Genomic DNA, 13188 nt, shown 5'->3' on the forward strand with positions numbered 1-13188 from the left:
ACTATTACGACTACTGTTTTAGCAACTTAAGCAGGGTGAAAGCTGAATGAAAGGATAAGATTTTATTAGTATGACTATTTATGTCTGGATTTTGCTATATTCACATTTAAAATAAACATTGCAGGATAAGGCTCTCTGTTGTGGAGCCTGTTTTCGCTTCCCAAAACAATCTTTTATGTCTTAGACCTTCTTCACCTGATGGGAGATGTTGGTAGTCCAGATGAGGCCATTAGAGATGTGAACATTAAGGAACTGGAAGCTCTTCACCTTCTGTTCTTTCTCGCTATGTGTGCAGGGGGCAAAATGCTTCCATCTTAAGTCCAGCATCACTTCTTTTGTGGTGTTAATGTCCGGTCTATTTTGAGCATACTCTCATATTAAAGTGTCGTCTCGTCAGGCTGTTTGATGGTGTCATCAACCGATTTGATTGAGGTGCTACCGGTTGTGACGGGTGCAGGTCCAGGTCCAGGTCCAGACTTTGCCGCCTTTTCGCTGGTTCCTCAGCTTTGTCTTTCTCCTCTAAAGAATTCATACGGGCTTCAAAGTGGAGTATGGCTCCTTTGTGCTTCACTGCATTGCTTCTTACAATCTTCCCCCGGCTTATCTCCATTATTTCATTGTCATGGGTTTCTGCTGCCTCGCCTCATCTTGGCCATGAGTGCTGGCATGCTTTCAGCTGTTTCCATGTTACATGATGAGGCCATTAGTATTGTATGTCCTGTGCAGCAGACCCCATTTTTGATTACTTTCACTATTAATTTTAGTGGAGTAATAAAAGTAGCGGATGTAATCACACAGCCATTGCAGTGACGCTAACACTTCTTGCCATGTGAATTAAAAAATGAGAAAATCTGTATTGTTGTCGAAAGGGAGGAAAAAAAAGATGTGAACTGAATTTAGAAGGCTAACTGCCAGTAAAACTGATGCAAATGTCTGACATACATCACACAGATGTCTCATCTGTACCGTGCTGTGGATGTGCGGGGAAAAAATTGCACGCTATAAACTGGATAATGGAGCAGAAGCTGTGTGATGTGCCGTTATAATGCTGGGAGAAAATAGTGCGTGTGGTATATTTAAAACCTCACCCCCATGGCTGTGATTGTGTAGTTTATCACAGTGCCGTCTTAAATAGAAGTCACGCATGCATGGAGAGAAGTACAATTATGATAAACTCTATGTACTCCTGTGAGAGCGTGCATAAAACTGTGTTTATGTACACAAACGCCATCCGAAGTGTGCGTTTGTGTTGGATCTGTAATGGGTTCGCAACCTCAACCACTTCACAGATGCGCGTGTCAGTTTATGTTATTGTTAAAGGTGCTTTGTTCGTGCTTTTTTAAATCTCTGCAGACCTCCAAAATAAGCTCAGACAACTCCGCCACTTAACAGAGACAGAAATGTTGCAACCAGAGCGGCAGACAGGACATTCCCTTTTCCCCCACAAAGAAATCTGCCACCTTCAGAAGTTTATATCACAACTTGTTTTTCTATTATTGCATCTCCTGTTAGAAAGCCCGCACTGTAGTGATAATACCTTTCTTCGTACACACAAATATCTCTATCACCATGAAAAACTTTTGATTTTCTCATTTGCACTTGAAAGTCTTCTCAGTGCAGTGGTGCAGGGGGATTAAAAAAAAAAAAAAAAGACCTAACATTTATTACAATGTATTGTTGCCCTGAAGCTTTTTCCATTTATTACATATTTCCAGCAGATAGAGGGTTGGACAATGAGGGTGTTTGAAGAATCTGTGGTGATCATATTATGTTTTTCTTGTTAGTTTTGTTTTTTTTTATGTCAAAGGAGGTCGCTCTGCTTTTAAAATGCGGCCGTATTCAACATTTTTCCATTGAGGATTTCAGGCAGAAACACAAAATAACTCTAATAGAAGAATTGGCATAGACAAAAATATTGGCATTATTTTGTTTTTCTGGGTTAGTATACAGTAATGATTAATGAGGAATGTGATCCAGGAAAATCTGAATCACCACAGTGTGCCTGGGGCTTACTTCACTGTGTCTTTCTGCACATGCACAACCAATCAGTTGAATTTTCCACCTGTGCTGCTTAAAATGTCTATACTTAACACTTATTTCTATGTTGTATTTCAAAGGAGCTTTCTTTCTATGTACATCACACTAAGTAATGAAGCTTTTTTTATATTTTAAGTTTTATCACACTGTGATGGACTGACAACCTGTCTAGAGTGCACAATGCCCTTACCCATAGTTAGCTGGGATTGGCCCCAGTGCCCCGCAACCCTGAATATGATATAAGCGGTAGAAAATGGATGAATGGATGGATGTTTAAGTCCCATCCATTGGTATACAGCAACATAAACAATGTCTGTCTGCTGACCACAGTATGTATAAACCACTGCTGACATGCCACTACACAAGTGTTGGAAGGATCATTTTCACAGCTCATTTTTTTGTCTATCAAGTAAATCAATGGAATCTGTTCAATAATGAGCTTTCATGGCATTTTTGCTGTTTCAGTACTGTTTCCAGTTTTTGCACAACCAGCTCAGGACCTCATTCACAGAGGCAAAACAAATACTAACTCAGACTGTTTTCTCACAGTGTTTAACTCTTTTTGGAACGCTTTCAGGTCCTGAAATAATTCCAAGACTCATGTCAAGCTCCGTTTTTTTGTGCGTGTTCTTTTTTTGTTATTTGAAAGGGTGAAAGCATTCATCACAAAGGACAATTCCATATAAAACTATCGTTTTTAGCTGGGCTTCTCAAATCTGGGCCGAGAATTTTTCCTACATATTTTAGGTCTCTTAAAGTTGCTCACACCTCAATACAATAAGGGGCTCATTATTTGAAGTTTTTTACAAGCTTGGCAATGACATCAACATTAGATTGAGGTGTGCTGAAGCTGGGAGAAATCCAAAACATGCAGGACATCAGCCCCTGAGGCCCAGATTTGAATACCCCTGGAAATTCTACTAGAAACTTGATTTTTCAAGACACTATATTGGAAATGAAAACAATTATTTGTATCTCTGTATGTGGGTCATTCATGTTGTCATAGGCATGTTGACAATTGTACAAACGTTTAAGATAAACAAAATAATTAAGAGTGCATTGCAGAAATGTTTTTAAGGATATTTTTTTTGCAGCTTTTTTTCTAATACTATTTAATCTATTCAGAATGACATCGGCCATTTTAACCCTTGACTATAATTCTATCCAAATAAATCTGTCTGGTTTGATGGGTTCTGTGTTCAAACCACTGCAAGCTAGTAATGTGAAAAGCATGTGCAGACATTTGAAACCCACTGATGTTTAAATGGCTCAAGCTGCTTGCTGTAGTTTGTTTTATAACTTCAAACAACAAGAAGTTATAAAGAGACAAGAGACAAACAACCTTATGCTTTTTGCTTACTGCCCTTTAAAGTGCAGATATTTCTTAGCAGATATTTTTCCAGAGACGGCACATTCACATCTATGTAAAAGTATTCGCCAGTGAAAGCAAAGAGGGTGCTTTTCCTTGTCATCGTAGAAAGTAATTTTTGTTGATCCAATGTCTCCTCGATAAACATCATGCATTTATATTTGAAATATTTATTTTTACTTACTTCCAGCATTTGAAGATACGTATCTGTACCTTCTCTTCCTTACATTCCTCAAACTGGCTTGTTCTTTGTTTAAATGTGCCTGAAGGCAGATTTAGTAGAGATCAAGTTGCATCTTGAAAGAACTACATTTGAACGCAACATGAATTCCAACTGTTTCATAAATATTGTGAAACTAAATGTGTTTCAAGGTGGAAATTATCACCTTAATGCACACCAGAGTGCATCAGAGTTGCAGAAAGCAGAAGACAAAACACAAGCCTCTGTGTGGTGTTCATTTTAGCAGTGCTCCTATCAGATTATATGGGATATTTGCAGAAGATTGCTTTAACAGTGCCTTTATGATAACTGAAAGATGGACTCATGAGTGCATTCACTGGAATCAAATCATTTTCTGGTTATGTCAGCAGCATTTTACTCAAAGGATATAAACAAAATGAGTCTTTATTGATCCCTGTGGAGAAATCAAACCTTTGCAGGCACAATTATAATAGGATAGTGCAAACATCTTCAATATAGTGGTTTGTTTTGGACCCTGAGACAAACAAACTGACATTATTTACTGCATTTGTGTACTAATTCTCTTGATAATGGGATTGTTTTGTCTATAAAAAGCACTTAGAAGTTTGTTCTTGATCATCGTAAATTACCTTCATGTATAAATTTTTTAATGCTTTACATTACCAGTCTCAAAGCACTTCATACCAGAGGTTCCCAGTCAGTGGGCTGTGGACTGGTACTGGTCCATAAATCATTCCATACTGGGCTGCAAAGCAAGAATCACTTTTATTACAATATATTGAAATAATAGGTATTATGAAAACACATTGCTTCTGCCCGGCCTCCCTCCTGTGCTTGAGTTTTCCCCTTTGCATTTCGCAAGCTAACTCATAAAGTTTCAAAAACAAATGTCACCAGAGAGTTTCATTCTAAAAGGAGAAAGAGAAGAGGATGAGACACCAGAAGGATCACAGTGTACTAAAAAAGAGAGGCTGCATTGAAAGAAAAAGATATTCAATCACAGGTTCATCGCAACAGGTGATTCACATCTACTACACCCACTCCGAATAATGTGCAGTGACAGACTAATAAAGGCATGAAACCCTCAAAACTACTGTCACATGGAGACCGAACGCCCTGCGTGAAAAGGTGATCTCTAAGATTTCTCCAAAGATGAACAACGTAAGCAATTATTTAAGACCACCACTGGTATGACATGAAAGTGGTCCATGAAAGCAGCAATGTTTTTCTTCAAGGACACTTTAACACACAGAGGTGGGGATTCGAGCCCTAGATAATAGGGCTGAAAGACATCCCACAGAACCACCTGAACCACAGTCCAAACTGAGTTTTGAGTCATGGTGTTACTATTATAATCATTGTTATGTGACTAACTGAGCCAGCTTTATTGTTGACAACATTTCACACACAAAAAACTGTTCATTTCATTACGTTGTACAACTTAAAGAAACATAAATTTAGAATATGTAAGACAGATTTGTTGTCTTTTAAAAACTTAGAAATGTCAGTGTTTTACGACAACAACTCTTCTTTTATTTGGATTCAGTGCTGCCAGTTAAAGCTTCCATAACATCAGCCGATGCAGTGAGTAGTCCAATAGTCTTGTCTTGCAGAGTTATAGACTGTTGTTCTGGGATTTTTCTTCCCCTGAAGGATAAATGTGTGCTTATCTTTGAGTACAACTTTTTTTTTTTTTTTAAGACATTCAACCTTGTGCACAGCTGAAGCTTTGGCGGCTGGCCCTGCTCATACACACAAACATAAAATCCATCTCTAGTAGTGCTTCCAACAGTGTCTGGTACATAATTACTCATGGATATTTTGAAGCAAGCCCAAACTTCTAAATCAGCACAACTTGAGCCACGTGCAGCTTCACCATCTTCTGCAGTTCCAGCTTTAGCTGAATCACCCCAAGGAGATCGAGCTGCACTCCCCTTTATGTCTCATATCACTGGGCTTCATTTTTGCTCAGAGGATACAGACCAAACTTTCAAATGAGTTTATCTCACATCTCTGGAGACAAGTGATGATAAATGTGTGTTGTTTGGTCAAAGTGACTCAGTTCATTATGACAGCATCTTAAAGGGACACTATGTAATTTTGAAGGCAAAGCCAGCAGTTTTCCTACATTGTGCAGTTTTTTTCTGATGAGCCATGCATACTTGGTTTGTTTTACAGATGACAGTTGGACATGGTCCAAGCACCAATTCTGTTTGTGACCACATTCATGCAGCAAGGAACATTTCAAAAGAATTATATGGAGGAAACGAGTGAGCATGCTTACTATTATGTGTAAATGGATCTGATGGAGAATGACTCTCCTGGGCTCACAAGAAGAATTTAAACATGTTCAGCATCTTTGTTGTACTATTATGTTAAAACGAAAAGTATCACCTGTCTGGGCTCTTGGGCACAGCTTTGGGTGTTGTCCCGCTCTTACGAATGCGATTTCTTGTCTTGATGTTAGTTGACGCTTGCTACGGTCGATGGCACTGCAGATGGACTTTGCGATGACCTTCAGCACCTGGTCGTGCCGCCAGTGTTAATGGCCCTCTCCAAGCGCTTTTCGACAAGCAATGGGGATGTCCTCCAGAGTACCTCTTCCTTGACACAAGGAGCATGATGGTGATTCCACCTTGCCCCTGCAGAATAGGTGAGATGGACTCGGCAGCAGATCATAAATGGACTGTATATGGAATTTGATGCGGAAGAGTTTAGCCTTCCTCAACTCTGGCCATGTGACCTTACGATCAACAGCCTGTTCCCATTTAGTCCATGTCCCCTGCTGCCGCATCCTCACCATCTGGCTTGCACAAAGATCCTCTTCAATTGTAATGAATGCTACCTTAAGCTCTGCTACAGTGCTGACTGCAAAGTTATGATGCTGCAAATGAAATACACAATATTTTCACTAATACTCATGGAGGGCATGCATCAAATCTGTTGTCTGACTTGTAAAGTTATGGATTATGGAGTCCTCTCACTTTGATTTTCAGGTGGAATCGGGAATCCGAACACATGAGGGAAATGAAAAGTAACAATATTGTTCATATTTGTCACTCATGAACACACCATATGAACGACACTCTGCATGTTCAGAGTGAATCAGGTTAGTTGCACCTTACTCCTGACTGGAATAATCTCAACTGTTACATCTAACCAATGGTTATCTTAATTAGTCTAACGTGTGCATTGTAAAATTATAGATGCCTTTCAACCATCTGGCTGCTAAAAGGTATAGCCACGTCAGGCTTTTTTTAATGATTGAAAAAAGCTCAAATAAGACTAAGGCAATATATTGCTAAAAAAAAAAAAAAGATCAACCACTTTTAGCCATATTAGCAATTGCATCTTTAATTAAGACTTCTTTCACATTTTTTTGCTATTCTACTATTCTCGCCATTTTATTATTAGTGTTTCTGTGTGTTTGAGATTCTGTTTCTGTTTATTCTGTACGTTTTTCGAATCGCTAAAACTCTGGCAATCTTCACCCGTTCGTTCGTCACCATTGAAATATCAAATCGTGCAGCTTTTTTGGCACTTTCCGGCTATGTTACAGCTTTTCTTTGTAGCACTCTTAACTGTTTTAATCTTATGTTGGCCATATTTAAAAGTATTTTAATTGTTTTAAGGCATTGAACATAGCATTTGGTTGTTTCTCTCCACATATCTAATATACAGGTGAATCAACATCTTTGGCAGTGAAAACAGATGATTGTCCGATAATTTTCTATATTTGGATTTAATCATGATTGGCCAAGATGTGGATTTGGAAACTCAATGTTGATCGCCTGCTGTGAAAGTGGAAGTGGATGGGGGTGACACAGTGGGGTGGGACACTGCTGAAAAACTCCTGAACCAAATGCTACAATTGTCACCAAGAGTGAGAGATAAAACCTCATTCGATAGCTGGTCTTTGTCTATGTGCCAGTAATATAAAAACTGCTAATTTATATATAATGTCCTGAAGGCCAGTATAGAGGGCCACGTGTGGCTCCAGAGCCACAGGTTGAAGACCTCTCCACTATTACAAGAGAAACCATCTGGAGTTGGCCAAAGATGTGCATCTACAGGTCATTTTACCGCCATGTCACTTATCCGCTACCCTTTTAGATTGGATTGTGGCTGTATGTGGACCCATTTACTAACAGAGAGCTTGAATCACCAGCTCTAATTGGTTAATTTACGCACCTTAAATGCGCAATGACTTGAGTATGAAGAGAGCAAGGGGATGATTGTTTTTCTGATCGTGCAAGCCACCCTATTTGTATCAATTCCCGGCAGTAAAAATAAAATCTCCTGTCAGAAATCAGATCGGGAGCCGCTCTCCGCGGATCTGGAAGTTTTGTGTTCAAAGGAGCTGCCGGGGACTGAGTCCGCCGCTCGGTGCTGCTGATGACGGACGCCCCTCCTATGCCTGCCCCGGTCGCGTAAAAGGCGCATGTGTGTTATTGCTGTGATGTTGAGTTGAGCCGCATCCAGACGCACTGGCCGCCGCTGGCTGATGCCCCCCTCTGCCTCCCTCCCTCCCTCCCACCCTCCCTCCTCATCTTGGTTGGTGTTGTGCGCAAAATCTCCAGCGCCGGACGGACGGACGCAGTTTGACGGCACAAACGAGCGGCACTGCGGGAGGATATCCAAGAAATAAAACAAATAAACAAAAGCCCATCCAGGACAGACATGGATATTTAACCGGCATTTGATTCTTTTTTTTTTCCTCCAAATCTTTTTTTATTTTTTATTTTTTATTTTATTTTTTCACCTTGTGATGTTGCTCTTGCCCTGGGGGTGTTAATTAAACCTGCTCGATGTCTCACATCAGTTTATAACCGAAACAAAATGAGGATTTCTTCTCGCGATTGGATTCTGTTGATGTTCTCTGGCTTTTGGGGACTGACAATGGGTGCTTTCCCGAGCAGCGTTCAGATCGGTAAGTGTGCGCCGCTGCGTTTTAAATCCAACCAGAGGGATAAATCATGTGAATGAATCTGTGGACGTCCTGTTTGCCGCTTCTGCCCTTCCGTGTAACACCGCTCAAAGTGGCCAATTCTGCACATTTCTTAACCTGTTTTCTTCTGAAATTGTCTCAAATATCCTATGCAGACTGGGTTTTGTGCATGTTTAACACACACCTAATGCGCTCTGTATCTGCGGGTTAAGAGTGTGTATTCCAGTGCACTCCGCCACTGCAGCAGATCAGAGCGGCAAAGTGTGTGTGTGTGTGTGTATTCCCTATGCAGACTGCCTGTGCATTGACTGCTGTTAACACTCTCGCAGACCCCCGGTCCTGGCACTGCAACCTCATTCCCACAGGCCATTTACATCCCCACCGTTTGCCCTCTTTTCTTTCTTTCCTTTTCTTTTTTGTTGTTGCCCCTCCTCAGTTGCACAGTTTTTAAAGAATTTTCATATTTTCACTCATCAGCTTAACTGTTTGTCAAAGGAGAGTATAAAGGAGATTCATTCTCCTGCTGTTTCCATTCCACAAGCAGACTCATTGACTTGTTTGATTTAAAAGCAGGGAATTGAAAGAAGGGCACACTGTGACCTCCAGTTGTCATCACAACCTCTTTCAAAAAAGATCAATCTTACAGGAAAGTAGTGATTCCCCCTGTTATCCTGCAAATATCTAAGATTCTTGTTTTGAGATTATGTTTAAACCCTTTATTTGACTTTTGTTTCATGTGGGCTTACCCTCCGCAGCCCCCTGTGCATGTGGCAGAGTTGAGGCACATCACATACAGTCAAGCTGATGAAAAATGACAAGCTGTTCAAATGATTCTCCTTGTCCTTTTAAATCAACGCGGTACACGTATCCCCGGGCCCCTTCAGGGAGGTGAGAGGTCAGGGTCCGTTACAGAATGGCACCCCGATTCATCTGAGGGCACTTGAGCCAGGCTTGAGTGTGAACCTACATCTGCAACACTGCTGTGAAGCATCAGGATAATAATTTACTATTGAATGAAGCGAAACTGCTGTGAATGAATTGGCACTCCTTTTAAATGATAACCGCTCTTTTATTATCATTTAGCAAACAGCTTTCCTGCCAATTACAGGAAACGTGTTGATGTAATCCCCATGTCATCATATTTTCTATCTAAGGCCGAGTTGACCTCTGGGAGTGTAAAAATCCACACTGTGCCAGCGATTCCCTCACCCGCGAGCCTTTCATTTAACATTTTATGGTATTCAGCCACAACTGCAACACTCTATTAGCCCCCAGAGAAGGCAAATATCCCTCCAATCAACACTTGTCAATTTCAAATAACTGTCACTGAAGAATCAACACTTATTAGCAGCGGGGAAATGTGTCGTGTACACATTGCCTGCTGCACAGGAACAAGTGCACAAATACAGTTGTGGCTAGCGCAACTCAAAGCTGCCAAAGAATTATTCTCACTTGAGCTGGATGATATTATGGAAACTTGATTTAGAAGCGGAGCAATTTGTAAAAGAAAGTTTGGGGCAATTCTTCATGATTTTGTGTGTGTGTGACTTCGGTCCCATCACCACAAAGTCACCACAAAGACTGTCAAACACTTCCAAATTACTTTGTAATAATGTTTTCTGAATTAATCTTGATTATTTGCGCCCTTCTTTATTTAAAATGCTGTCATTTTTAATTTGAATAGAGCATTTTCTCATTTTCTTTATTGCACATATTGATATCATGATAGTGATACATATGCAATATATTGTGCAGTTCAAATGATCACACATGGTTATATTTGGGGAAATGTCCTCAGCATGATAAATCCCTTGTTTCAGTTCTTTGTGCATGCTCTGATTGTAATGTTTAAAGGCTCTAATGAGGACGGAGCCTTTGATGGCATGTATTGAAAGCAGGGTGGAGGGCTTCTTTCATGAAAAGATAATCTATCAAGTATGAAGAAAAGCCATAAAGTATCTCCCAGAGAAGAAGATGCTCAGGAATAGCCAGATAGCTTTATTAAATACATTCACATGGCACCTGGATCTTGAGGTTTCAACTCTTCAGATGTGATTTTACAAGTTTACACTGGTAACACTACTATTTTGGATCCACCAATACAATTTCTTGCATCACACAATGGAATGCTGAGGCTGTGACTATGGACCTTATTTGATTAAATAAATAACATACAATCAGTCAAAACCACTCTGGATATAACCTGGCTCATTGACAACAAGTCTCAGCTGAGAGTAAATGTGAATTGAATGAAGTTAAAAAAGTCACCTCAGTGCTTCTTACATGAAGATGATGATGGCAAAGGTAAGGTGACTCATTGAGATAGCCATTTGACGTCAGTGATTACATTCCTGTTTTACTTTGGGTGACCAGTTGAATTGGGCTGATGGGGGACGCTAGTTTACTCTGCTGTTGTCTGACATCAGCCAAGCAAAACGGAGCCAGCTCTGACTCTGTCCATTCATTTAAAATGCGTCGGTTGTAAGTGTATGGATTTGGTCCAGTTTAGCCTCAGAATGCGTAAATTAGCCACATCAGAGACGGCCTTTGACTGCAATGTGCTGACGTTTTCCTGCGGTGGACTGGTGAACTGTCCAGGGTGTACCCTGCCTTAGTCTGCTCATTATACTGTATGTTGAAATGGTTCAAGTCATATCACACCAAGGAATTATTTCTGGTATATAAAACTCTTTATCAAGAAAATAACCACATTTGGTAACTTGTGCAGTCCTTTAACATTTGCTCCAAACTAACAACTAATAACGATGGAGAAATGCTACATTCTGGGGGGAAAAAACCTAGGTTAATTCTTGTGATAGGTGTTATTCTTGTAGTACTTCTTATAATAGCAAAATTATGCTAAGAATCTGTGTTAATTGTGCTTAATTAGATGTTGATGCAAAGCGATTGCACTTTCTGTTTACTTGCATTTTGCTAAGAATAATGCCATGAGTGCCATAACATGCAAACGTGAGTATTCAAATGAGGGTTTAGCGTGGTTTCAACTCTGTTTACATGAGAATGATGACTTGAAACCGCATTGCTTCCATGTTTCTTTTGCTTGCGTTCCCCATGGAACGATTGGATGGTGGGCTGAGGCCTCTCAAATGCAAAATGAATGACATATCATATATACAGGTTATCAAACATATTGGAGAGTAGCGGCACGTAATTCTGAATGTGAACAAAAATGTGGTAATACTCAGAAAATATCTTGTAATAAAGTCCACCAATTACTGGGATGGGGAGACAGGTGAGGAATTCCCTCTCAACACAATAACAGTAGTATCTCTGCCAGGCCATGAGCCAGCATAGACATCCTCATCAAATGCATTTAAAACAGATGCAGTCATAAATGCATCTCCCATTCCCAGTTAGTGCGCCTGATTGATGTAGTCATCCTAAATAAACATGAAACTGCTTAAATATATGAATAATGTATCGAACATCACTGCAAATGACTGCATATTTGAAACCATGTATGGTATGGTCCTCTTTACTGTACTTGTTTTTGGAAATACATTGTATTGTAGTAGTAGTAGTCGTACTCAATTAAAGGTTTAAGACCAGTGTGACCCATCCTCCTCGCCTGGCAGGCTGACCCTGAAGAGAATTCTACTTTTCCTCCACCAAAATGGGATCCACTTTTCTGTTTATAAATCAGCTCTGCAAGCTGAAATCTCATTACAGCATTGGAGCTGAGATAACAAGAATGCCTGTTATATCCAGTGTGGAGTAGTGGAAAAAGAAGGTTGGAGTAAATTCAAAAACCTGCGATCAGATGTCATTTTTCTCAATTGTCGGGTGGTTATGGGGCCACAAACTGCCGTGTTGCAACTGCCACAATCTTGGTGTTGGCAAGCTTTATGCCCTCTAAGAAACTTCAGAATGTAGGGCTATTTTGTGCAAAGTCTAATTCTGTTGCATTGAAGTGAAAGTCATAAGTTTGAATGAGTAGGATTTGGGTCAAAGCTGGAGTTAATCTTCTCTTAATCAGGAGTGATTAGAAAAGGATATACTTGAAATGTGCAGAGGGCATTCCAACTGATTGGTGGCCAAGACATACAAAATGTTCCCACCTGTTTTTTGGGTTGGTTTTTTTTTTGTAACTCATGAATTAACTCCGACTGGGGAGGGGTTCTTCGCTTGTCAAGTTATTAAGAAACTTTCACAGCAGGAATTAAGTGCAAATCAAGGTTTAATGTACGTGGCCAGCTTTCATACAGAAGAAAATATTCACGGCTTTACATTTTAAAGGAGGTCAGCAATTGGAAGAAAACATTGGCATTTTGCTTTAAATGACATTTACAGTGTCTCATCCCAAGAAATAAACCCTTAAGACAGCTTTTGAAATGTGAAACACACTGCCTTAAACCTAAAACACCACTGACATTTGCACAACCATGAATGGCTTAGTTGAGATCTTTGTATATGAACTGAAGTGCAATGTAAAAAGGACACAGGGACAAAAAAAGAAAAGTCTTCTCTCTGATGACAAACTGATCTATGACACTGGAGCTGCTTGTGCATATCAGAACTAAATGAAAAGCTGCTTTGATCCACAAATATATTTGCTGAATATTATCACACCATTGTTTTAATGCCTCTTGTAAACTTAATTGCAACTTACTA

At 39.9% G+C, this 13188-nt stretch overlaps 1 protein-coding gene across 2 annotated transcripts in view; it reads left to right on the plus strand.

Annotated features, from left to right (window-relative positions):
• Positions 1–8447: 8447 nt before the first annotated feature.
• Positions 8448–13188, plus strand: part of gria4b (glutamate receptor, ionotropic, AMPA 4b) — a gene marked incomplete at both ends in the record, with an annotated part of 136515 nt that continues 131774 nt past the window's right edge. For both annotated transcript variants that reach the window (XM_080508577.1, XM_080508578.1), the window contains one exon: positions 8448–8538. In XM_080508577.1, coding sequence (XP_080364703.1) covers positions 8448–8538 — 91 coding nt within the window. The remainder of the gene's footprint in view (positions 8539–13188) is intronic.

This window comes from Blennius ocellaris (genome assembly GCF_963422515.1).
Source record: "Blennius ocellaris genome assembly, chromosome: 14".
Taxonomy (NCBI): Eukaryota; Metazoa; Chordata; class Actinopteri; order Blenniiformes; family Blenniidae; genus Blennius; species Blennius ocellaris.